The sequence below is a fragment of the Eulemur rufifrons genome, chromosome 5 (genome assembly GCF_041146395.1).
Source record: "Eulemur rufifrons isolate Redbay chromosome 5, OSU_ERuf_1, whole genome shotgun sequence".
NCBI lineage: Eukaryota > Metazoa > Chordata > Mammalia > Primates > Lemuridae > Eulemur > Eulemur rufifrons.
In genome coordinates this window covers 20,708,031-20,730,251 of record NC_090987.1, presented here as the reverse complement: position 1 = coordinate 20,730,251, position 22,221 = coordinate 20,708,031, and the positions used below count along the sequence as shown (strand labels likewise).

The 22,221-nt window shown below is 53.8% G+C and overlaps 1 protein-coding gene across 2 annotated transcripts in view; it reads left to right on the top strand.

Annotated features, from left to right (window-relative positions):
• CTIF (cap binding complex dependent translation initiation factor) overlaps positions 1 to 22,221 on the top strand; it is a 266,261-nt gene that overhangs the window by 152,447 nt on the left and 91,593 nt on the right. The window contains exon 8 of one of the 2 annotated variants that reach the window (XM_069468432.1): positions 20,717 to 21,203. In XM_069468432.1, coding sequence (XP_069324533.1) covers positions 20,717 to 21,203 — 487 coding nt within the window. Of the gene's footprint in view, positions 1 to 20,716; positions 21,210 to 22,221 lie in introns of both variants that reach the window. The other variant, XM_069468431.1, reaches the window with a different exon arrangement.

Genomic DNA, 22,221 nt, shown 5'->3' with positions numbered 1-22,221 from the left:
GCCTGCCTGCTCTCGGGGTCTCGGCCTCCCACGTGCGTTGATCCTGCAGATCCCAGCCACTGCCTGAGCTGCTGAAGTGGAACTAGCTGAGCTCTTCCCCGGCCGCTGCCCTCCTTGGGGAGCCCACTGTGGGGGGTCAGGAGAGGAATGAGAGAGAGAGAGAGAGAGAGAGAGAGAGAGAGATGTTCTCTGATGGAGCCAGACCCAAGTCCCAGAGAACATCTGTGGTTGGAGAACAGTAAGTAACAGGGACACAGAGTGTCAGCCCTGACTGCCAGGGACGGGGTATTGATTCTGGGTGGGTATTTAGGAGGTGTCCAGGGCTGAGCTGGCGCATTCCACCACAGAGCAATTAGGACAGTTGAGGTAAAGGAAGGAAATTCTCAGTCCCCCTAAGATTTTTTGTTTGATAAAAGCAGAGTTGAGCAGCACTGCGAAGGAAGTCAGCTTGCCAGGAAGTCAGCTTTGGGCTGTGCCTTGGGACCCTCCCAGCCCTGCTGGCCCAGCAGGCCCCCAGCCCGCCCCAGGGTGCTGCTCCCAGCTAGGGGCTGCCCCCCTGGCAGCCCAGCCCTGGGGACGCTAACTAACCCCTCCCCGCTCCGAGTCTCATGGCTGTCACAGAGCTGAGCGTCCACAGTAAAGACCTCGCTTCCCATCCTGCAAGTCCTTAGTGTGCTGAGGCGTCTGCATTCTGGTGGAGGTGGGTGGCAATTTGGGATCCAATAAAAGGGGCATTTGGAGACAGAGCTGGACTACTCCCTAGCAGAGCCAACTGGCAAAGCCATTAGGGAGGTTGGGTTCTGCTAACTCTGCTCGGCCTGCCCTGCGAGCCCCGGCTCACAGCCAGCACGGGGACGTCCGGAAGGGAGGGGGCCAGGCTGGCTGGGAAAGAGGATTCCAGGCCCGGCCGGCTTCCTCTAGGACAGGGAGTGGGGAGACCCTCAGGGCTGTGCCTTCTTCTGGCGATGACTGCCCACTGGAAATAGGTCAGGGCCCCTCCAGCATGGCTGTGGTCGAGATGATGTCGGATTAGCTGCATGAAAACTATCTGAATCCAAGGATTCATCAGGATTGGTTTGCTCCTGTTCATCATCAGGGCAGCATCGTGGGAGAGAAAGGGAAGATTTCTCCCGGAGGCTGAGCACTTGGCAGTGTCACTGTCCCCGCCTCATGACCCCAGGGCGGCGGGAGCAGGCCCTGCACCAGCCCCTGTGCAGATAGGGAAGTAGGGGCCGGAGGGGGTGGCTTTGGTCAGGAAGGGAGGCTCTGTGAGTGCTTGTCACAGGCCTAGGTCTGGTCCAGGCATTCAAGAAGCTTCCTGTCCAGTCGGAGAGAGGAAATTAAGATATACTGTACAATTCATACTTAATAACATGTTGCTTTGTGTATATGTCCGTGGTGTATATGCATATGTATGTGTGTTTATATGCACCTATGTGCATGCGTGTGTGCATTTATGCATGTGTGCAGTGTGTACTTGTGTCTACGCATGTGTTGTGTGTTGATGTGTGTCTGTGCATCTGTGCTTATGTGTATATTTGTGTGTGCATGTGTGTCCACTTTGTGTGTGTGTGTGCATGTGTGTGTATGTGAGAGAGAGAGAGAGAGAGAGAGATAGTACAATGCAGGCCATAAGGCCCTGGGACTTTAGAGAAAGGAAAGGTTTCTGGGGTTTAGAGTAGCCACGTAGCCTTCGTGGGGTGGGTGGCACCTGGTCTGTGTCTTCAGTGGGGCCAGGCAGAGGGCAGGGAGGAACGCTCCTGGTATTCGGCTGAGCAGAGGCAGAGGTCTGGAGGCGGGACCTGCTGATGGTTATAGACAGTGGACAGGGCTGGCCTGACTGCAGAGGACGCTGCCGAGGAGAGCGGGCCGGGCAGGGAGGCGGGCTGTGTGTGGAGGGCCGGCACAGCCAGTAGAGAGTTAGGCCCAGGTGCCGAGCTGTGGCTGCGTCTGCGGATGCCTGGCATGCAGGTGTGCCCGCAGCAGGTCCAGGAGCACATCACTGCAGGGATAGCAGGTGCCCTGACACAGCACTGGAAGGCACATGGCATGTGGCATATGGCACGTGGCACATTAATCCAGGAGAAAAGGAGATAAGACTGGAAGCTCAGAGTGGGCGGTGGGGAGGAGGGGAGGACTGGGCACCTGAATAGATTCTGTGTCTTCCAGTGTCCAGGGGAGCCTTGGATTTTTGTCTTGACTCCGAGAGCCCAATTCCTACCCTGTAAACTGGAGCCCGTAGGATTCTTGCTGGTGATTAAGTTTCCCCAATAAAAGTAGGTTACGATCAAGATTAGAGACACTTCTACCTACAGGTGCTTAGGTCTGGTGAGAAGGGCTAGGTGCTCCCATTCCATCTGCAGTCCTCCCTGGGAGCTCCGGCCATCAATCCGGGGCAGAAGTAGTAAACACTCCATAAATGTTTGCGGAGGGCAGGAGGGATGGCCTTCGGGGGAGGGCTAGGCTGGTGGTGATCCCGCATGTCATGGGAAGCGGAGGAGTTGGGAAGGGCACACCAGGGTGGTCTGGTGGTTAGGATGGCCTTGTTCCTGGGAATGGTTGCCACGAAGCATTTTCCCTGGCTTCTCCATAGCAGCGACTGTTCCTTCCCGGAGGGTTATGAAAACCTGCAATTACCAAGCTGCCTCTGGGTGGGAGCGCTCAGACCTCCTCTTCTTTGTTCCAAGATACACTGAGTTAAGACCCGGTCAGTGCGGAGAGTGGGTTCCTCTCCCACATTCCTTGCCGCACAGCCCCATGGGGCTGTGGTTAATAAGCCCGGTGATTATATATTTCATGTCTGGGACGAGGAAGGTGAAGGGCTTGGGCGAGTGCCTGTGCCTCTCCGGGCTCGGAAGCAAGCTGCCTCCTGCACTCGGCGTGCTCTGGGGCCACTCAGCAGATACCGCAATGTCCCTGGGGTTTGGGGGCCCTGCTTCCTCCAGCCGCGCCAGGCGGAAGCCAGAGCCGTGGATGGAAGCTGGGAGAGGACTTTGCACGGGAATGTGTGATGCACGGCTTAGCGGAGAGCTCCACCCAGGCCGCCACTTTGGGATGACCCGGAGTCCTGCTCTGTCCCGCTCTGATGGTTTCCTTCTGGGCATACTTACTTCCTGGCCTCTCGCCTTTGAGTGTGTGAGTTGTGGTGAGGGCCACGGAGGGAGAAGGAAAAACATATAGAATAGGTGGCTCCAGGTTGGAAATTTTCACAGTTGAAGAAAGAATAAAAATAACCCTTGTGGGTCAGAAACTTTCTGGACCTGCCCCCACCATGGCCAGCAAGCCCCCAGGCTCCAGAGGGCCCTCCTAGGAAGTTCTCATTGATCCAGCCTCAGGCAGGCAGAGCATAAGGAGCCTTCTGTCCGGGTAGCCTGAGCCTGGCCCCTTCATCCCTGGGGGAGCAGCCGCCCCTCTGCCGTCTGACCAGCGGCCAGCCACTTGCTGTTGCACTCGCTCGGGCACCGTGAGCGCCCCGCACTGCATCTGCTCAAGTTGCGGCTCCCTGCGGCCCCACCTTGACACTCCTGCCCCCTGCCCCCCACCTCCTGGGGTCTGTGACATTGAGGTTCTGTGAGTGTCATCACCAGGGTAGTATTGATCACTCTTCATAGTCCCCAACACCAGTGAGAGAGACACGTTTCCTCCGGCTCAGACTGGAGCGGAGGGAGCTATAGGGCAGAGGTAGCACAGGCCAGGAGGGGTTATTGAGGGAAACTGGGGTGTTTTGGGGGACAAGCCTAACCCCCGAGCCAGACACCAGGTGTGCACACCCACTCATCCTGGCCTGCTTGATGGGCCCTGCCAAAATGTCGTGGGACAGGCCACAGGTGACACTGCTCTGGCCCTGGCTCTGCGCTTCCTCACTCTTTGGTCTGTGGACTCACCGTGCTGTCCGTTCTCAGCCGCTTCACCTTTAAAGAGACAAAGTCATCACTGCCAGACGTGGGTGGCAGTGGACACCGAGGAGCCGAGCTGAGGGTGTTGTGCCCTCCCTGGACGGTTGGCGTTGCGAAGGGCAGCCTTGGAGGCCGCGGGAAGCTGAGAGGCCCGTGGGGGCACCAGAGTTGTGGTTTCAAAGCTCGCAAGCGCCTTTAGTTAATCCTCGGATAAGGAATTTGGGAGGGAGCTGTGCTGGTAGGTGGACTATTGACCCCTCGACTCCCCCTGCTCTCCCCTTCCCGCATGTCTCCCTGGCCATCTGCGGTGGCCCTGATTACCTGCTCCTGTGCCCTGGGGTCCGCCCGGCCTGCCCATTGCATTTGATAAATTCTTACAGTGTGTCCTGTGTTTGGAGGGCTCTACAGGTATCAATGCATATTGTCAATACAGCCACCCTTTCCGGTAGGAACTACTGTACCCACATTTTACAGGTGAAGAAACTGAGGCAGAGAGAGGTTAATGTAACTCACCCAGCAAGTCAGGGGCAGAGCAGGGCCTGGATTCAGGCAGGCTGCTCCAGGGTCCTTGCTCAGACAGTTCCCCTCCTCCTCTCTCAGCTCAGCCCCTTGGGACCTCTCTCAGCAACCAGTGACCCAGCCACTTCCTGGCCTGCCTGTCCCCGAAGCCCAGCTCTGACCATCCAGCTTCCAAGCTCAGAGATGGCTTCCCTTAGCCAGAACCAAGATTCCTACCCTTCTCCTACCATTGGCATCGGAGTCCTCCAAGACCTGGCCCAACCTTCCTTTCTAGAGTCTCTTCCTGCCATCCCACCATCTCTGGCCGTGCACCTGGTGTCTCAGTCAGCCGGACCACTCCCTACTCTGTGACCTCGCCCGGGCCTTCCCTGCTCTACCATCCTCCCTCCAGAAATCCCCCCTCCCCGAGACTGCAAGGCCCAGCTCCACCCTAGGGGGCCAGAATGATATTCCCATATACTTGTGACATGTCCATGCCTGGAGGACCAGGAGCAAGAAGTGTTCTGTATCCACTGGTCAGGCCATGGTTAGCTACACAGAGCTTGCTTTGGCCTGGTTTGACTGTCACCTCCCTGTTTGCTCCTTCGTGTCCCCAGGGAGCAGAGAAGCTCAGAAGGAGTGGGCTCCAGCTCCCCAGACCTCTCCTCCCCATGGTCAAGTCATTGGAAGGCTGGAGCAGCCCAAGCCAGACCATTAAACGATGACTGATGGGTTGTAGAAAGATTCCAATGTGGTATTTGTAATATTTCTCTAGCCCCACCCCAAGCCAGAAATACAGCATCATGGTTATGAGCATGGGCCCTCTCTAGCATCCTACTTTCTCACTGTGCGACCTGGGGTAAGTTACTTAACCTCTCTATGCCTGTTTCATCAGCTGTCAAATGAGGATAATAATGTCACTGGCCGCCCGCTAGAGTTGTGATGATTGAATAAGTTAGTTTGTGTTCTTAGAGCAGTGCCTTGGACATGGGAAGTCCCATACAAGTGTCACTCATTATCCTGGTGGTGGTGGTTGTGTTCATTAGAAAAGAGAATGGGGGGGCTTAGAGAAGTGTTTTCATTTAACCCAGTGTCACACAGCTGGTGGCCGCAGGTTGGAGTGGAACCACCTCTCCGGCCAGCATCCTCTCTAGTACTCTGCCCCTCCCTCTACTGTGGTGCACGTGGCCAGGCAGTGGGTACTCAGTGGGCCTAAAGGACCTGCTGGGTCCTGCCCTATCCCAGGCCTCTGCCAGCACTGGCCCACTGGTCCATCAGCCATGTCACCTCCCCTGCTGAGCAAGGCCGTAGTTAGAGGCCTGCCTCAGTTTCCCACCCAGAAGAAGCAGGCTCTTAGGGCTGTCCTGAGAGGCCCCCCCAGCACGCTCTCCTTGCCTCCCCCTCACCTCCTCTCACGCCGTATTCAGCACAGGAAGGGACACACAGTGCTCCTCCTGGGGAACAGAGGGCCAAGAGTGCTGCTGGGCTGCTGGGACCAGGGGCCCCTGAGTCCTGACTCCCGGGCCTCTGAAATGCCCCCCTTTCCCCCAGCTTAGGAACCACTTCCCAGGGCTCCCGCCCCCCAGCAAGAACCTAAACGTTCATTTCTAGTCGAGCCTAGTATTGACTGAAGGAACCCAGACAGAGGCAGAAGAACAGGACGTGGTCCCTGCCTGCCTCCAGGGATGAACCACGGGCCATAAACACGGGGACATTTACTGTCAACGCCAAGCTAAGGCCCTGGGGACAGACAGGGCATTGCTCATGGGCTGGGGTGACCAGGATCGTTTTCGAAACAAGGTGGAACTTGAGCTTCCTGAGACCCAAGGGGAGATTCGTAGAGGGAAAGACAAGTGGGGAGGGAGTTCCAGGGGAATGGCCAGGATGCTCGCAGGGAGGAGGGAGGGAGCAAAGCAGGTCATAGCAGTGTCCGTGGGACTCCCTGAAGGGCGAGCAGAAGCCTCCAAACCCTTGTGAACACCCCCATAGGAGCTGCAGACCCGAGGTCACCTGGAAGACACAGAGCTCGGCACAGGCGCCCTGGGGATGCCAGAGGAGGCACCTTCTGCATTCGGGCCTCCTGGGTTTACACACACGAGTGACGGCACAGTGACAGCAGTGGCAGCAGGAGCTACTCAGTGAGCCCTTGCTCTGTGCCAGGCACTGGGCCAAGGGACAGCTCATTTAACCCTCAGAACCTTATGCAATAGGTTTTATCGTCATTATTCCCCCATTTCATAAATGGGGAAACTGAGGCATGGACTATATGAGCCTTGCCCAGGGGCACTGGCTAGGAAGTGACCCGGCCCTGATTTGGACCCAGGTCTGACTAGCTCCAGAGTCTGACTGGCTCTCACCCCGTAAGCGGGGCTGTCTTCTCACCTTTAGAACAGCACAGGGCCAGTCCCTGCCGCGGGAGCGAGCGTCAGGGCCTAACGGAGATCAGAGAGGCACACCCAGGACCCAGCCCCTCGGCCAGTGTATCCCTCCACAGCCCGCGAGCCACTTCAGTGGTTTTGACCATTACACGGTTTTAAATTATTTTCATTCTTAGTCAAATATTTAATTTTTGCCCATAATGGACAGTTGGGTAAAGGCAAGAAGCATTAAAGAATGCCGATATTAAAAGGCTGGTTCATGAGCAAAATATAAGTGGTAATAATTGTGTACATGTGCCTCAGAGTGCTCTGCCTGGACCCGCGAGTCCATTGATCCGGTCAGAGTCCTTGGGTGACACGTCCTGGAGCCTGGGGGGCTTCACAAGGCAGACAGAACCCAGCGTCCCTCTGACTGTGTTCACAGGGGGTCAAGGCCGCCCTCGCTCGTGTCATGCTCCTGGGGCAGAAGTGATAGCAAGCGCTTCCTGAAAACTCCGGGTCTCATCATTTAGAAACAAAGCAAGACTATTACAAAAACAAACCAGTTGACTTTTCTTTAAGCAAAAAGAAACAAAACATAAAATTCGAGAATCCAAAGAGTGGGCAGCAAAATCCGTTTTTGCTTTTTGTTTCTTTCTATGCCTTATATAGTCAAACTTTAGCCTACAGTTTAGTGTGTGTCTGGCGCCAAAGCCACAATGCAATGGTACTATGTCATTTTGAAATTTCTTTGTAGACAATCATACTTTTGCTTTCATAACTCATTTACAATAAATGCAGAGGAATGTATCACTTGATAATCGGGGGAAGGTTAAAGGTTGCCTTTATTCATGATGTTATTAAAGATCATATTAAATGTCATTCACATCCCAATCACATATCAACCTAAAAACTGTATTCGACATAAAATAACTTTTACTACCAAAAATAACAAAATATTTTTGAAATTGCTAAGGATGTTTGCAAGATAACATGTTACTGTGAGGGGAATTCTTGAGTCTCAAAGAGTTGAGCACGGCTCAGTGGAGGCAGCCCACGAAACTGCCTCAGTTTCCACAAGGGTAAAAGTCAGAATAATAAAAATGCATCCTTTCCCCTTCCCGTTGAGGAGTGAGGTCTCCTGATGAGCCCACCTGGAGAACAGGGTCTTGCTTTGGGAAATTTCGCTCTGCAAGTGTTATTCAGAGGGGCCAGCTGACTTACGGTGGCTGCTGGTGTCCCTCGGGATGCAGAAGAGCTTGGCTGCCCGTCACGCTCTGCCCAGACACTAGAGGTCCTTTAAGGACTCTGTAGGTCCCGAGGACACAGTGAGTGAGCTCTGTGTTCAGCACGGGCCATGCCGCCCCTACGGTGAGGGGTCTCCACAGTTTTACATCCTGCTAGATGTAGCTGGACCCTCTTGGGTCAATTTTATTTGGTTTGCCTGGTGCATAAGAAATTGACTTAAGAAAAATTGCTGCCAATCCTTTGTTGAGTCTGGCATTTCTTCTAGAATGGCCTCTCCACTTCTTCCCTTTTAACCAAATCCTACTCATTTCTAAAAACTTTTGATTCTGACAAAACTTCGGGCTCACAGAAAAGTTGCGAGAATAGTACGAAGAATTCCTGTATACCCTTCACCCAGATTGCTCAAATAGTAACACTTTATCCTTCTGTCTCGCTCGTACACAATTTTTCCTGACCCGTCTGAGACTAAATTGCTGAAATGATGCCCTTTTACTGCTAAATACTTTCATAGTGTGTTTCTTTAAAACAAAGACTTTTTTTTTTTCATAAGCACAATACAGTTCTCAAAAGCAGGAAACTAGCATAGATATTAATACAATACTATAATCTAATCTTACAGACCTTACTCATATTTCTCCAGTGATCAATCCTAGGTCCTGGGATGCATTCGATTGTCATGTCTCTTTTTAGTGTGTCTCAACCTGGGGCAGTTCTCAAGTCTCTGTATTTTATGACTTTTTTTTTTTTTTTTTTTTAAAGAATGACTAGTGATGTCTGTAGAAGGTCACTGGATTTGAGTTGCTGCGGTATTTCCTCATGATTAGACTCAGGTTATGTGCACCTCGGTGGTGGTCTGTCCTTAGTGGGTCATATCAGAAGGTACGCGCTGTCCTTTAATCCCATGACTGGGGATGTTAACTCTGATTACCTGGTTACGGTGGCATCTGCCAAGTTTCTCCACTGGTAAGTTACAAGTTTTCCCTTTGTAATTAAGAAATATCTTGTGGGGAGATATCTTGAAATGATGCCAATATTCTGTTTTTCCTCAAACTTTCACCCACTCGTCTCCATTGATGGTTTTTGCTTGAAACAATTATTATTAATATTATGATGGTTGCCAAATGATTTTCTAATGCATCGTTCTTTCTAAATTTACTAGTTGGCTTTCGTCATAAGGGAGTCTTTGGTTGCCTTTTAACTCGCTGCTCTAATTCTCAGGACCCCAGCATTTGGGAGCTGGGCAGAGCAGGTCCCCACCACCCATCTGAATGTTCCAGAATGCACACACTGACTACTGGCCGGGTGGGTGTTTACTGTGAAGGTTATCGGCACCGTGCTGCAAGCCCCCTTGTGTTTTGGAAGGTTCTGGCCCAAGAAACCATCTGCTGAGAAGCCGTGGCCCGAGATGGCTGGGCTGGGGTCGGGTTCTGCTGCGCGTGAGGCTCCGATGACTGCCCCTCCGCCGCGACATCTGGCCACAGACTCGTCAGTTCCACCAGCCCTCGCTGCGAAATGTGGCCCATGGGAGGCCCTATTCCAGCTAACTCCATTTCACATTTCCTCTCCTTCCCAGGGTGGAAAAATGGCCCTTCAGGGACAAGCGAACCTGTCAGTAATGAAGTTGTGAGGGGAGGAGGCTGTCCCGGGAGGGCGGCTGGGATGTGATGGCTAATGGCGTGAGGTGGCAGTGGCCGGCGGCGTTTCCCCCAGAGCCTGGAAGCTCTGCGGGCCACGGAGCCCACCCGCTCTTCTCCTTCCCCTCGGGGGGCGTCTTTACTTCTCCCGGGAGCCTTTCCCAGAGCCCCCAGGGCTAGCCGGGAAGGCCTGGGGACCCCTCCTGGGGCTGGCCCAAGGCAGAGGGGGTGGTGTGGGCAAGGTTTACAGCAGCCCTGTGGTCAGCCCTCTCAACTCGGCCCCCGGGAACAACCTTGACACCTGCCTGCCCTGGGAGACGCCCTAGGCTGCAGACCCTCCCTCTGAAACCTGCCCCTCCTATGCCATTCTGTGCCCTCGTGTTTGGGACCCCAGGGACACAGCTTGCTTATCTGATAAAGTCCTGGGGACTTCTAAAGCCCTCTTCCTGGCTTTCTTCCCTCCAAACAGTACACACTGATTGAGTGCAGTGGGAATGTGTGGCGACGGTCTTGGTCGATGGGAGATCAGGGCCTGGGACAAGCAGATGGGGAGCTGTTTGGCTGCCCGACCTGTCTCCCTCTTGCCCGGTAGACAGATAGGAGGGCCAGGCTTGCAAAGAGGAGTCAGGAATTAGGTGAGAGCAGAGCATTTTCAGCAGGGGCTTTAGGTCAGAGCATGGCAAGGTGATGGTCATGGCCACACAGCATGGTGGAGAGAGGACAGAGAACTCAGTGTGGCCAAGGTCTTTTTCCTCCTGTTATGGAGAGTTTGAAGACCTGGGTCAGAAACACTGCCTGGTCCAGCCCCCTGGTCCCTGACCCACAGTAGACCTGCAGTTCCTCTGCAGAAATTAGGGTGACTCTCCTCCTTTCACCACTTCTCTGTCTCCATCCCACCTCTAACCACTGCAGGTACCTCTGCTCTTCTCCCTCTCTGAAGTATTCCTCCCTGTTCTGCAGGTCCTTCCATTACCCCACCTCCTCCAGGAAGCCCTCCCTGACCTCACCCTCAGAACTCATCAGAATCCACTTCTTGCCTCATGCTGTTATGTTTCTTTGAGTAGCATTGAAAACCTGCCACCAGACTCAAAGACCCCTGAGGTCAAGAACTGTTCATAGCACTGCTTTATAGCTATCTTCGCCCCTTCTCTCAACAGATACACCAGAGCTCGATCTGATTTGAGGGTTGCAACAGAAGACGCTAAAGGTGGTGTGTACTTTTACCCAGATTTCAGGAGAGAGGCCAGGCTGAGAGGCAATATTCTAATTCTGTCACTCTGTTTGCATTTACTCATTGGCTCGAATGTGGTTTTAAGTGAACTAAGAGTGAACTGCAGCAGAGGAGGGAGCCACTGTGGGCCGGGTTGCCGACCAGCGCCCCATCTCCATGCCTCAACATGCTGCCCAAGGGGCTGCTGGCCAGGAAACTTGGGAGACCCCAGCAGGAGGCTTTTGGAGGTGCACAGGGGTGGGGGAGCTGGGGGGGTGGGGGAGGGCCAGCGCGCACAGGCTGCGGGACGTGTTTCTCACCCTAGTAGCTCCTGCTACTTTGGAGTTCTGGGGTCACTATTTGATTTCACGCTCAGGCCTCGAAGTGAGACACTGAATTCAGACAGTCTGGGGGAAGAGGAGTTGGCTTGCTGCAGAGGTCTTTGCCAGCTTGCCTTCGTCCGCTGCGATTGGCCCTGTTGATGAACAAAGTCAGGGAGAAGGCGGCTCTTTTCACAAGTCCCAGGATCGGCTTTGGTGAATTACAAACTCACAAGAACCCTATGAGATGGGTTTTCTATTTGTCCCCATTTTATAGATGAAGAAGGTAAGGCCCAGAGCTGTTAAGGAACTTGCCCAAAGTTGCACAGCCAGAAGTGCAGGGTCAGGATTTGAACTCTGGGGTCTGGCTCCAAAGTTCATATTTGAAACTACTGCAAACTACCACGTAGCTCGGGGCATGCCTGGAGCCGCCAGCAGGCTGCAGTGAGGGTCCACAGACCGGACCTTGGAGACCGCGGGCCTTGGCCGGCGAGCGGAAGGGCGAGGCCTTCCCCTGGAAGCACTCCACCAGGTTCACGCGGAGCCTGCGGCTCCCCAGGGCAGCCGCGTGCTCTTCCCATGACATCACGCTGCCTCAGAACTTTTGAGGCCGAGGATTCTTGGAATGCCTGATTCACCCTGGAACAAAAATAATACCTCATAGTTATAATGTGCCTTTGTTCCCCGCAGGCTTTCCCGGGCCTTGTGATCCAGGCGGGAGCCCGGTAGGTGGGAAGCCACCCTGAGCAACACCTGGAGTGGGGACCGGTGTTCCCATTCTGCAGGTGGGGATGCCGAGACGCAGGGAGTCACCTGCTTTGCCAGAGCTGCCCTGTAAATGGGGGCCGCGCAAGGCGGGCCCTGGGTTTGCAGCGGGGGTGAGAGGAAGCCTCAGAAATGCCTGAGCAGTCGAGTGAGGCTCAGAACCCCATCTATTGTGTATCCCTAAGAAAGCCATCCTCCCTCCGCCTCTGTGCTGCCCCGAGATAGAGGAAGGTGGCAGGAGTCGGCAGCTCTGCCCCCGCCCCCACGGTGCAGCAGTGAAGCCAGAGGGGTCACCCCAAAACTCAACCCCCCCCGCCCTGCCCCACGGGCCCCAGCCACAAGGACGGCAGACTGTGGTGGGGAGAGGATTGTTCCCAGCACAGATGGAAACCCAAGGGCCACACGTGGCTTCTGTGGGTTTCCCCAGACTTGGCGGAGCCAAGGCTGGCTGGCTGCGTTTCCAAAGCTCCCGCCCAGACCCCTCCCAGGCTCTGCCCTCCCGCCGGCCCCGGCCTCCCCATTCCCAGCGGGCTCCGGCTCAGCCTTCCCCCCCTGCTTTGCTTACCCAGCCCTGCGTCCGTGCCCCGAGCAGCCACAGGACGGCCCACAGTCCCTGCCCCCGCTGACTGGGGCCAAGGGCTGGGGTGCTCTGGGTTTGGGTCTCAGTGGCCCAGCAGTGGTGTGCAGGCTGCCCTGGGCCCTAAGGATCCTCAGTGTGGTCGTGGAGGGCACACATTCTGGGGCCAAATACTAAGTTCCAACCCACGCTCTGGCTCTTGCAAGCTGTGTGTCCTCAGGCAAGTTACTCACCCTTCCTGTGCCTTACTGACCTCTCTGTAAGATGGAGTAAACAATAGTAGCAGTCAATGAAAGCCTGCCTGGCACACTGTCAGTGTTCCTGCATGGTAGCTATTTTTATTACTGTCCCCTTGCATCCTTGTGATCTCAGTTCGAGTCCCGTTGCCTCGGGAAGCCCTCTGGGCACAGCCAGCTTCTTGGGTGTGCAGACTGTGCACATGTACAGGGCCTGCGCTTGGTTTAATGCTCTGATGTGGCTGTCCCGAAATTCTCTTTAGTTTGTGAACAAGGGGCCACGTTTTCATTTTGCACTGGGTTCCACACATCGTGGGCCGGTCCTGAATCCAGGCCCCCCAGCGTAGGACACGGGCCTGTGCCACTCCCTGCTTCCTTCCCTTCACGACTCTCTTTCCTAGTTGCAGCTAGATCCCTGATTCTGTAACTGGTGGGTGAGTGTCTGTCTCTCCAAATGGACCCCAAGCCCCATGGGGGCCGCAGCCCCTCGCCAGACCCCGAGGGAGGTGTACAGAAGGCTCTGCCTCACCTAAAGGAAGTGGATGCTTTTGAGGGCAGATGAGAGGAAGACATGGGCCGGTCTCGTGGCAGAGACGGGGTGTGGTGTGGGGAGATCCAGGCTGTGATGGCATCAGGAGTCCAGAAGGTTAGGGCAGGGCCCTGGGAGCTGGGGGAGGCTCCTGCACAGATCTCAGGGGTTAGGGGCTTACTGAGAAACTCTCTGGGGATGGCCGAACAGCTTTTGTCACACACACACCCCTCCAGCTTCCCTCAGAGTGTTCCTGGAGCTGTGTGGCCTTGGGTGAGCCCATTGACATCTCTGATTAACCCCCAGGCAGAGCAGAATCTCAGAACGTGTTAATTAATAATTTTAAATGGATCAGTCTTTCCCACCATGGTTCATTCATTCGTTCTGCAGTTGGTGAGAAAGTCTGTTTGCCGCCTGCAGGGCACAGAGGTACCGGTGAGACCCTTTCATTTCCATTCCAGAGCGTCCCTTTTTAGCCAGGTAAACATCTGGCTTCTAAAGCTTTCGATCCATGCAGTGAAATACCAAACCTCTTACATGCACTTTTGCCTTGGCTGGCAGAGACCTCAGTCTTGAATTATTTCTTACCCAACCCTGAGTGAAAAGAGAGCCATTGGCCCTACAGCAGTGGCAGAGTCTGCAGCTCAGCTGACCTCCGGGGCAGCAGGAGCGTTCCTGACGCACACCAGGCCAGCCGTCTCCTGGCGGGGCTGTTAGGAGAACACGGTGCGGGGTGGGCCCGGCTCAGAGCACTGCTGTTTCCACCGTGATGAAAAGATGACCCTGGCAACTACAGGGTGAGTCAGTTGCCTAAGCTTTGTAGTGATGCCTCTGGTTCTCCAAAGGACACTAAGATCTCAGATGATTGTTAAATCCAATCATATAGCATTTTAGACAATACAACATAGCAGAAATTCAGATCTGAATTCCAATGGAGGCTTTGCCACAAATTGGCTGGGTAACCCTAGGGAAACAAAGCAACCTCTCTGAACCTTGATTTCCTCATCTGTCATTCTGTCACTCATGTAGTCCTCCCAGCTGCCCCGGGGGGTGGGGGAGATAGCACCTCTGGGAACAGAGACAGAGAGAGGTGAAATCACCCAGGCCACGCAACCATGAGTGGCAAGCCGGGCTCTGAGCAGGCTGCATGGTCTTCTAGACAGATCTGGCCAGGAGGGTCCTGCAGAACAGTCGATGAACTTCCATCTTCTGAGCCGTCCCGAGAGCATAGTAGATGCTCTGTTAAGACAAGCCACTGTGACCTTTGACCCTGGGTGTTGCTAAGCCAAAGCCACATTTGCCCTTGGTTGGTTCCCTGGAGAGGGAGGAAAATCTCCCCTATACTTTTCCTTTTTAAGCGTCCCCACCATCCTGCAAGCTGGGGCAGGCATGCATGACAGTTTTTGTTTCCAGGCCCCACATGCCAACGCTAAGCTGAGCTGCCGATAAGCCCCTCGTGCCTGTGCCTCTAAGTCTCCCCCCAACCCTGGCCTTGTCCCCGTGGCTGGGCCAGGCAAGGCGGGACGCCGCTCAGGGCGTGTGTAGGTGGGCAGGAATGGAGGTGCCCACGCTAGAAATAAACAGTCATCACTTTTCCTGAAGGCAAGAAATATGAGCCTGTGCATAGTTTTCAAACCACTTGCCCTAGGAATTTTGCTTTCAGAAATTTTTAAGCAGACCTACAAATTATGTGGTAAAGTGTCCGACATCGAGAGAACCATAATAAGTCCGTGGCCCTCGGAATATCGAGTTGGGAACGATTATGAAATAAAACACGAACAGAGAGACGCTTGTCTCCAGTGGGCCTGCTGTTGAAACCATTTTTTAAAACAAAATTTGAAGTTCTTCTCCCTACACCCACCTCCCAAAATGCAGCTGTGGTGTTCCAAGAACTTTTTTGTGCGTCTAAAAAAGCGCAATCTTAGAGTGAAACAAGACATCTGATTTCAGAACCCAAAGGAGAAAGAATAAACTAAATGAATGATAGAAAAGGCATAAACTGACAATTTCCATTCTCAAAAAAAAAAAAAAAGCAAGCATTATTTCCCTAACAGCAGGTGTTGCCAGTAGCACAAATGGAATATTAATCGTATCTCCTAAGCCGTCGCCCCTCACCCGAGAGACTTCCCCAGAGAGAGGATTAGAGCCCACGATAAACAGGCAGAGAGATGGATTTTGCCCCTTTTGCTCGAAGTGCTGCGGAACCGGGTGTCTAGTCATCTCCCGAACCGGGATCCACACATCCGTGTGTCCGGGACTCAGTGCAGCCTCCTTGCCCGGCTGCAGGGAGCAGAAGCGGCTCCTCCCCGGCCCGGCCAAACCCGAACCCACAGGTTTCGTGGTGAGCAGCCAGCTGGCCCCTGGATGAAGGTATCGATGAAACTCAGCGCCAGCAAACGCAGAAGAGCGAGGAGCTGGTCTTGGCCAGTGCGGCCAACCGCTGCTGACAAGTATTTGTGAATGGCCGGAGCGGGGAAGCCTGGGTCTCCATTGTTGGGGAACGAGGCCCCGTTCCAAGTCTGTGCCCGTGGTTCCAGCAGCCCTCTCCGCTGCTCCCCTGGCCAAGGACGTGGGCCTCGTGTGGTTGCCACCGCAGAGGTCTCGGCGTGGTGCAGCCCTTCTCTCCTGAGGAGGCTGGATCTCAAAGAGGGTAAGACACAGACAAGCGGTGGCCACCAGGTGCCGCGGTGAATTGACCGGGTTGGCACACTCCCTCCCGAGAGCCTTGGCTTACCTGTAGAATGGGAAGGAAGGTTTTTGACCTGCCTGCACGCAGAGGCTAGTCCCAGCAATCACTTGCTCCGAGAACTAAGCAGGACCTTGTGCAGGGAGGAGGTAAAGGGAGAAGAGAGGGCGAGGCCTTGTGCCTCTGTTTCCCATGGTTTCTGGGCTCTTCCCTGCCCTCCCAGGGCCCACCCAGGTGACCTGTTCTGCCGTTTAGCTTCCTGTCAAAACCTCCTTCTTTTGAACTCATTAGTGTTACCTGCCCAGCTAGGAGGGCGCACGTGGGGTGGACTCCCTGGTTTCCCCTCCCTCCTATGGATGGTCCCGCGCATGTGCAAAGGAGCCTCCACCCCGCAGGAGCGAGTCTGACAACAGCCACAGATGCCAGGCAGGGCGAAGCAATCTTGGTGACCGCTGCAAGGTCTTCTGAACCAGGAAGACATGGAATTCCTGGTCTCCCCGAACTTCCAGGAACGAACAGCAGAAGCTCTTGCAAGACCCAGCTGATTCCTTTCTGGAGCCCTTGACCACCCACCAGCCATGCAGAAATTACCTCCTTCCTCCTCTAGGTGGACAGTTGTGTTCTTTTTTGGGGCAGGGGCGCTGGGCAGAGAGAGGGAAATCCGTGGCATGGCGAGTGGGAAACCAGATAGTTTTGAGACGGATGTTGAGAAGGGCTTGGTCAACCATCCTCTGGGGGCATTTCTTGGGCCATAGCTGTAGGCGCCACAAAAGTTCTAAATAAGGATGACAAAAGTTGTGAGAATCAATCATTATCTTCCAGGGAATTTCCAAGCTTCCTCTCTCGGTGTAAAAATAACTCACATTCAAAGAACAAAGAGAATGGAAGGAGAAATTAGTTGAAAGTAACTGAAAACTTAAAGGAAGGAGAATTCACAGGTCACAGGCGTGTGGCACCCTAGGAAGTTGTACATGGGCCGTAGAGTTTCTTCTGTGCTTTCCCAGCGTGGTTGGTTTATACTCCTCAGAGCGAGGGCCACGGCCTTCTGACCTGACCAAGGTGTCTGGGTTTAGGTCTGGGCCCTCCGGCCAGGTGGGGAGCGAATCGCTGGAGGAAGCCCACTCAAGGGCCCCACTTTGCCGGGTTGGGGGGCCCGACTCCCCACCAGGCGCTGGTGCTGATGGTCCCTGCCCTGCTTTCATGCAATGGAGAGTGAAAGTGAGTGTTTATGGTGTGCCAGTCGGTGCGGGGAGCCGGGGCGGGGGGGGGGGGGGGCGTTGTGATGGGGGTGTCAGGGCAGCATTGCCCTTGACCAGGAATGTGCTTCAGAGCCCACGAGAGCGAACCTGGACAACGAGGGTGAGAAATCCCACGCAGGCCCCCGAGGAGGGCACTCCCGGGCGGCAGGATTCAGTTCGGTGTACCAGACCTTTAGGGATATTTTTGTAATGACTCTTAAATTATTAAAATAAGTACAGATAGCGAAAAACCTTGGACATGATATAGAAAAACAAACACAAGACTCTGAAAGGTGGGAAGAAGCAGACAGGCTGGGGACCTTGGCTGAAGACTGGCCCCGTGGTGAGTTCCTTGAGTTTTCTTTTTGGCTCGTTTGTCCCAGACTTGGAGCTAAAGAAACTGGAAACCCAGAAACGCCGCGAGGCACGGGTGGACTAAGGGAGCCCCAGCAGAAGCCTGCTAGCTCTAGCCAAAGGACCAGGGTGGGGCAGCCTAGCAAGACAGGAAACCGTAGATAATGACTGCTCTACTCCAGCCAAAACCCCAGAAGGCTGCGGCCCCACCCCCATCCCCCACTCCAGTGAACCCCGGGGAGGGGCCTAGACTGCGAGGAGGTGCCCCAGCCCCCCGTGGGGAGAATGACCTGAGCCTCAGGGACCCGTGGGACTGTAACTGAAAATCTGACACGCGTGCCATCAGAGTCCCAAAAGGAGAGGAGAAGAAGGGTGGGGCTGAAAAAATCACTCAAAGAAATCATGGCTAAAAGTTTCCCTGCGTTGCTGGCAGGAAGGTAGAGTGGTATAGCCTCTCTGGAAAACAGTGTGAGAATTTCTTTGAAAACTAAAAATACAACCACCATACCGTCCAGCGGTGGTACTCCCGGGCATTTATGCCAGGGAAATGAAAACTCACGTTCACACAGAAGCCTGTCCACAAGTGTTCCTAGCAGCTTTACTCATCATAGCCCCAAACGGGAAGCAGCCCGGCCGCCCTTCAGTGGGGGGCGGGGGGTTCAGCATGCTGTGCACATCCATAGCTCGGAATACAACTCAGCAATGAACAGGAACGAACTCTTGACACAAGCGACAATCTAGATGAATCTCCAGGGAACTATACTAAGTGAAAAAAGCCAGTCGCAATGGGTTCCATATTGGACGACTGCATTTATGCAACACTCTGAAATGACAGAATTATAAATGAAAAACAGATGGGTGCTTGCCAGAGACTGAGGGGCTGGGCGCAGGAGGGAAGGGGTGTGGCTGTGAAAGAGCGACAGGGGCACCTTTGTGGTGATGGGAATGTTCTGTATCTTGACCACATCAATGTCGATATCCTGGTTGTGATATTGTACTGTATAGTTTTGCACGATGTTACCGTGAGGCTAAAAAGTACAAGGGATCTCTCTGTATTATTCCTGAGAACTCATGTGAATCTATAATTGCCTGACAATGAAAAGTCTAATGAAGAAAATAAAATCATGTTCATTTAGAAGATAGAAAAGAAAAATCCACATCCCATCTTCCAGAGATAACCACTATTAGCATTTTGGTGTGCATCCTTCCAGATTTTCCCGTGCATATAAATACTTGCCTTAAAAACGACACCATACTTCCACCAACAAGCGTGAGTATTTTTGCCGTATCCTTAATTATTCCACATTCAGTTTTTGCTCTGATGAACATCCTTGTGCCTAAATCCTTTTGCACATCTTTGATTATTTCCTTGGGACACATTGCCACAAGTAGAATTGCAAGGTCCAATGGTTTGCATGTGTTAGAGGCTTTTGAAACAAATTGTCAAATTCCCCTTCACAAAGATTATACTCATTTCTGTTCCTAATATACAGTGTGTTACATGGAAACAAAAAGAAGACTCTTGCATCTGTCCCTCACTTAGCTATTTTAGTTCCCCCTGAAAGCTCTGCGACTAAGCTTTTCAGTGACAGCTTTTCAATGAAAAAAATGTTTTCATTAATTTTAATGAGAAAATAATATGTTTAATCTCAACCTGAGATACCCCCAAATTTTCACAAATAAAAATGTATCCAGTGAACATTGAAATTGAGTTTATATAAGTAATAAGCAATAATTTGAAAGTAAAGAAATACCGTTTGTTCATAAAATGCAATGCAAGGAAGATCTATAGTACCCAAGACAGGTCACGGAGGAGGTGTGGGGCTCATTCTTTAGAAGGTAACATCTTCGTTCTGCAGATTTTCTTCACCACTTTGCAACCTTTGAGGGGCTCACGGTTATGTTGGTGTTCAGCTGCACTCCCGGTGAAGTTGTGACATGGGCAACACGCTGAGGGTGAGATGGAGATTGAACACAAGGGTGCTTTGAGGGGCAGGAAGCAGCCCTTGTGCCAGCCTGAAGGGTCGTGAGAATGCCCCTCGCCACCCCTTCACTTGCCTTCCGTCCTCAAATCAAAACATTTGGGGTCCACCCCATGGTGCACAACTCACTTTGTTCCATATGCTGTTCTCTGCCTAGAAAGTGTTGTCAAGTAAATTGGTGAACCTGTCTTGACCCAAAATCGTCGTGTTAAATATCCCCTCCGTATTGCTTTGCTAGTCCTGCCGCAACAAAGTACAGATGACTGGGTGGCTTAAACAACAGACATTTATTTTCTCTCAATTCTGGAACCTCGGAGTCCAAGATCAAGGTGTCTGCAGGGTTGGTTTCTTCTGAGGCCTCTCTCGTTGGCTTGCAGACGGCCGCCTTCTTGCTGTGTCCTCACATGGTCTTTCCTCTCTGTGCCTGGCATCCCTGATGCTATGAGGACACCAGTTAGATTAGTTTGGAGCTGACCCCAACAGCCTCATTTTAACTTAATCACCTTTTTAAGGGCCCTGTTTCCAAATATGGTCACATTCTGAAGGACTGAGTATTGGGGCCTCAACATATGAATTTGGGGGAAGGGTGAGAGGGACACAATTTGGCCTATAACAACTTCTTATAGTACATTTATTTAGTGGGTTTGGGGAGAACAATGTCAATGTATCAAAAAAATTGTTTGAAAAGTGATATCATTTTTCAAAAAGCACTCTGGTGCAAAGTCATTAATGAGATGGTGATTATGGGAGGCAGGTCTGTGTACGTTCCTTGCTTGTACATGCATAGGATATGCCTAGAAGATTCACAATCTGGGAACAGGTGCTTCCAGAGCACGTAACTGGTGGCGGGGCCCGAGGCAGGAGGGTTCACTGTGTACTCTATTGGATCTTTTTAGTTTTGTTCCACATGCATGCATTTGTGCATATTCTGCTAAGTGAATAAAGCACTGATTTTAAGTGAAGGATTGACTTAAATCCTCTGCAAAGCAGGGACCTGACTGGCTGTTCTCTGCCATAGCCCCGGCCCCTGTCACAGAGCCTGGCACATAGGAAGTGCTCAGGAAGTGTTTGTTGGAAGAATGAATGAAGGGACAAGGCGGTGACTTCCGGTTCCAGTGTCCAGATGCAGGCACCTGGCCGGCCCACTCAGTGGTCCCTCCCTCTGTCTTTCCCGTTCCATTTGCAGACGGCAGCAAAGACCTCCAGGAGGGAACAAGCCCCAGCAGCATGGTGACCATCAGCCGGGCAGCGCCAAACACAACAGGGACCACCAGAAATCCTACCAGGGGGGCTCAGCACCGCACCCCTCGGGGAGGCCCACCCACCACGGCTACAGCCAGAACCGGCGCTGGCACCACGGCAACATGAAGCACCCACCAGGCGACAAGGGGGAGACAGGCACCCACCGCAATGCCAAAGAGATTGTGACCATCGAGAGCCCAAAACTTGAGGACACCACGGGGGACACCGGGCACAGCGGCCTCGAGCCCCCCCGCAGCCCTGACTCCCTGGCCCTGGCAGCTTCTGAGAGGCTGCCCCCGCAGCCGCCGGGAGGGCCGGAGGCCGAGACAAAGCGTAAAGACAGTATTCTTCCCGAGCGCATCGGGGAGCGGCCCAAAATTACCCTGCTCCAGTCTTCCAAAGACAGACTGCGGCGAAGGCTAAAAGAAAAGGTACCGGTAATTGAAGTTTTGTTTTTCTCTTGCACCAGGGAGGACAGTGAGAGGTAGGCACATTGGTAGGTGGGCGCAGGGCAGAGCCTCAGGGGTTTGAGGGTCTGGGGAGCCATGTGGAGGGAAGCAGGTCTTTGCTGGCTGTGGGGACCCACCGCACGGGGACACTACTGCCTTGGGTGCTACTAGGCCACCAGAGGGCCAGCCACGTGGGCCCTCCAGCTACTCTGGCTCCTCACCTCCTGGCCCCCCAAGAGGCCCAGGGCGGGCACTTGGTGCCCGGGTCAGATACCGCCCTGTTCACGCTAAAGGGCATTTGGGGAAACCTGGGGCTTATGGAGTAAGAGGGACTGATGCTTCTCCACGAGGTGAGTGCCATGCAGGCGGGGGCCCTGCCAGCGTGGGGAGCCGAGGTGAGCTGGGCGGAGTGGGTGCAGGCTGGTTGCATCTCTCTGTGGCCAGCGAGCGCTCTAGGGTGCAAACGGTAAGGAGGCTCCACTCGGCACCCTCCGTGCTGACCTGTGCCGGCAGGACCCACAGGGCGAGGCCTCCTGGAGGTCCCCGGGAGCCTGTTGCCTCACCCTCGTCCTGGCCTGGTCTCCAGTGCCTGGTCACAGCGTCAGGAGGAGATGCCCAAGCCTCCAGGGCAGGGACGGGGATGTGTTACTTACAGCATTAAGTCCGTGTGCTCATCCCAGCAGCACACCCTTGCTGCCTGCCGAAGGCACAGGTAAGGTCACCTTGGAGAGGAACCATCCCAAGAAAGGCCGACTTAGGCAGAGCCTGTGGGGTCTTCCTCTGGGACCTCCGCAGAGCTTGAGGTCCTGGGCGTTTCCTCCATCCTCCCTCTCCCCCATCCTCCCTCTACTCCCCCATCCTCCCTCTCCCCCATCCTCCCCAGCCTTTTGCCCCAGGGGTCAGGCCCAAGGTCCACACTCAGGCAGGATGAGGCAGGGCAGCCCTCTTCCTGGATCAACTCTGGACATGAGATGCTGCTCCTAGTGTCCTCTATGTCCTC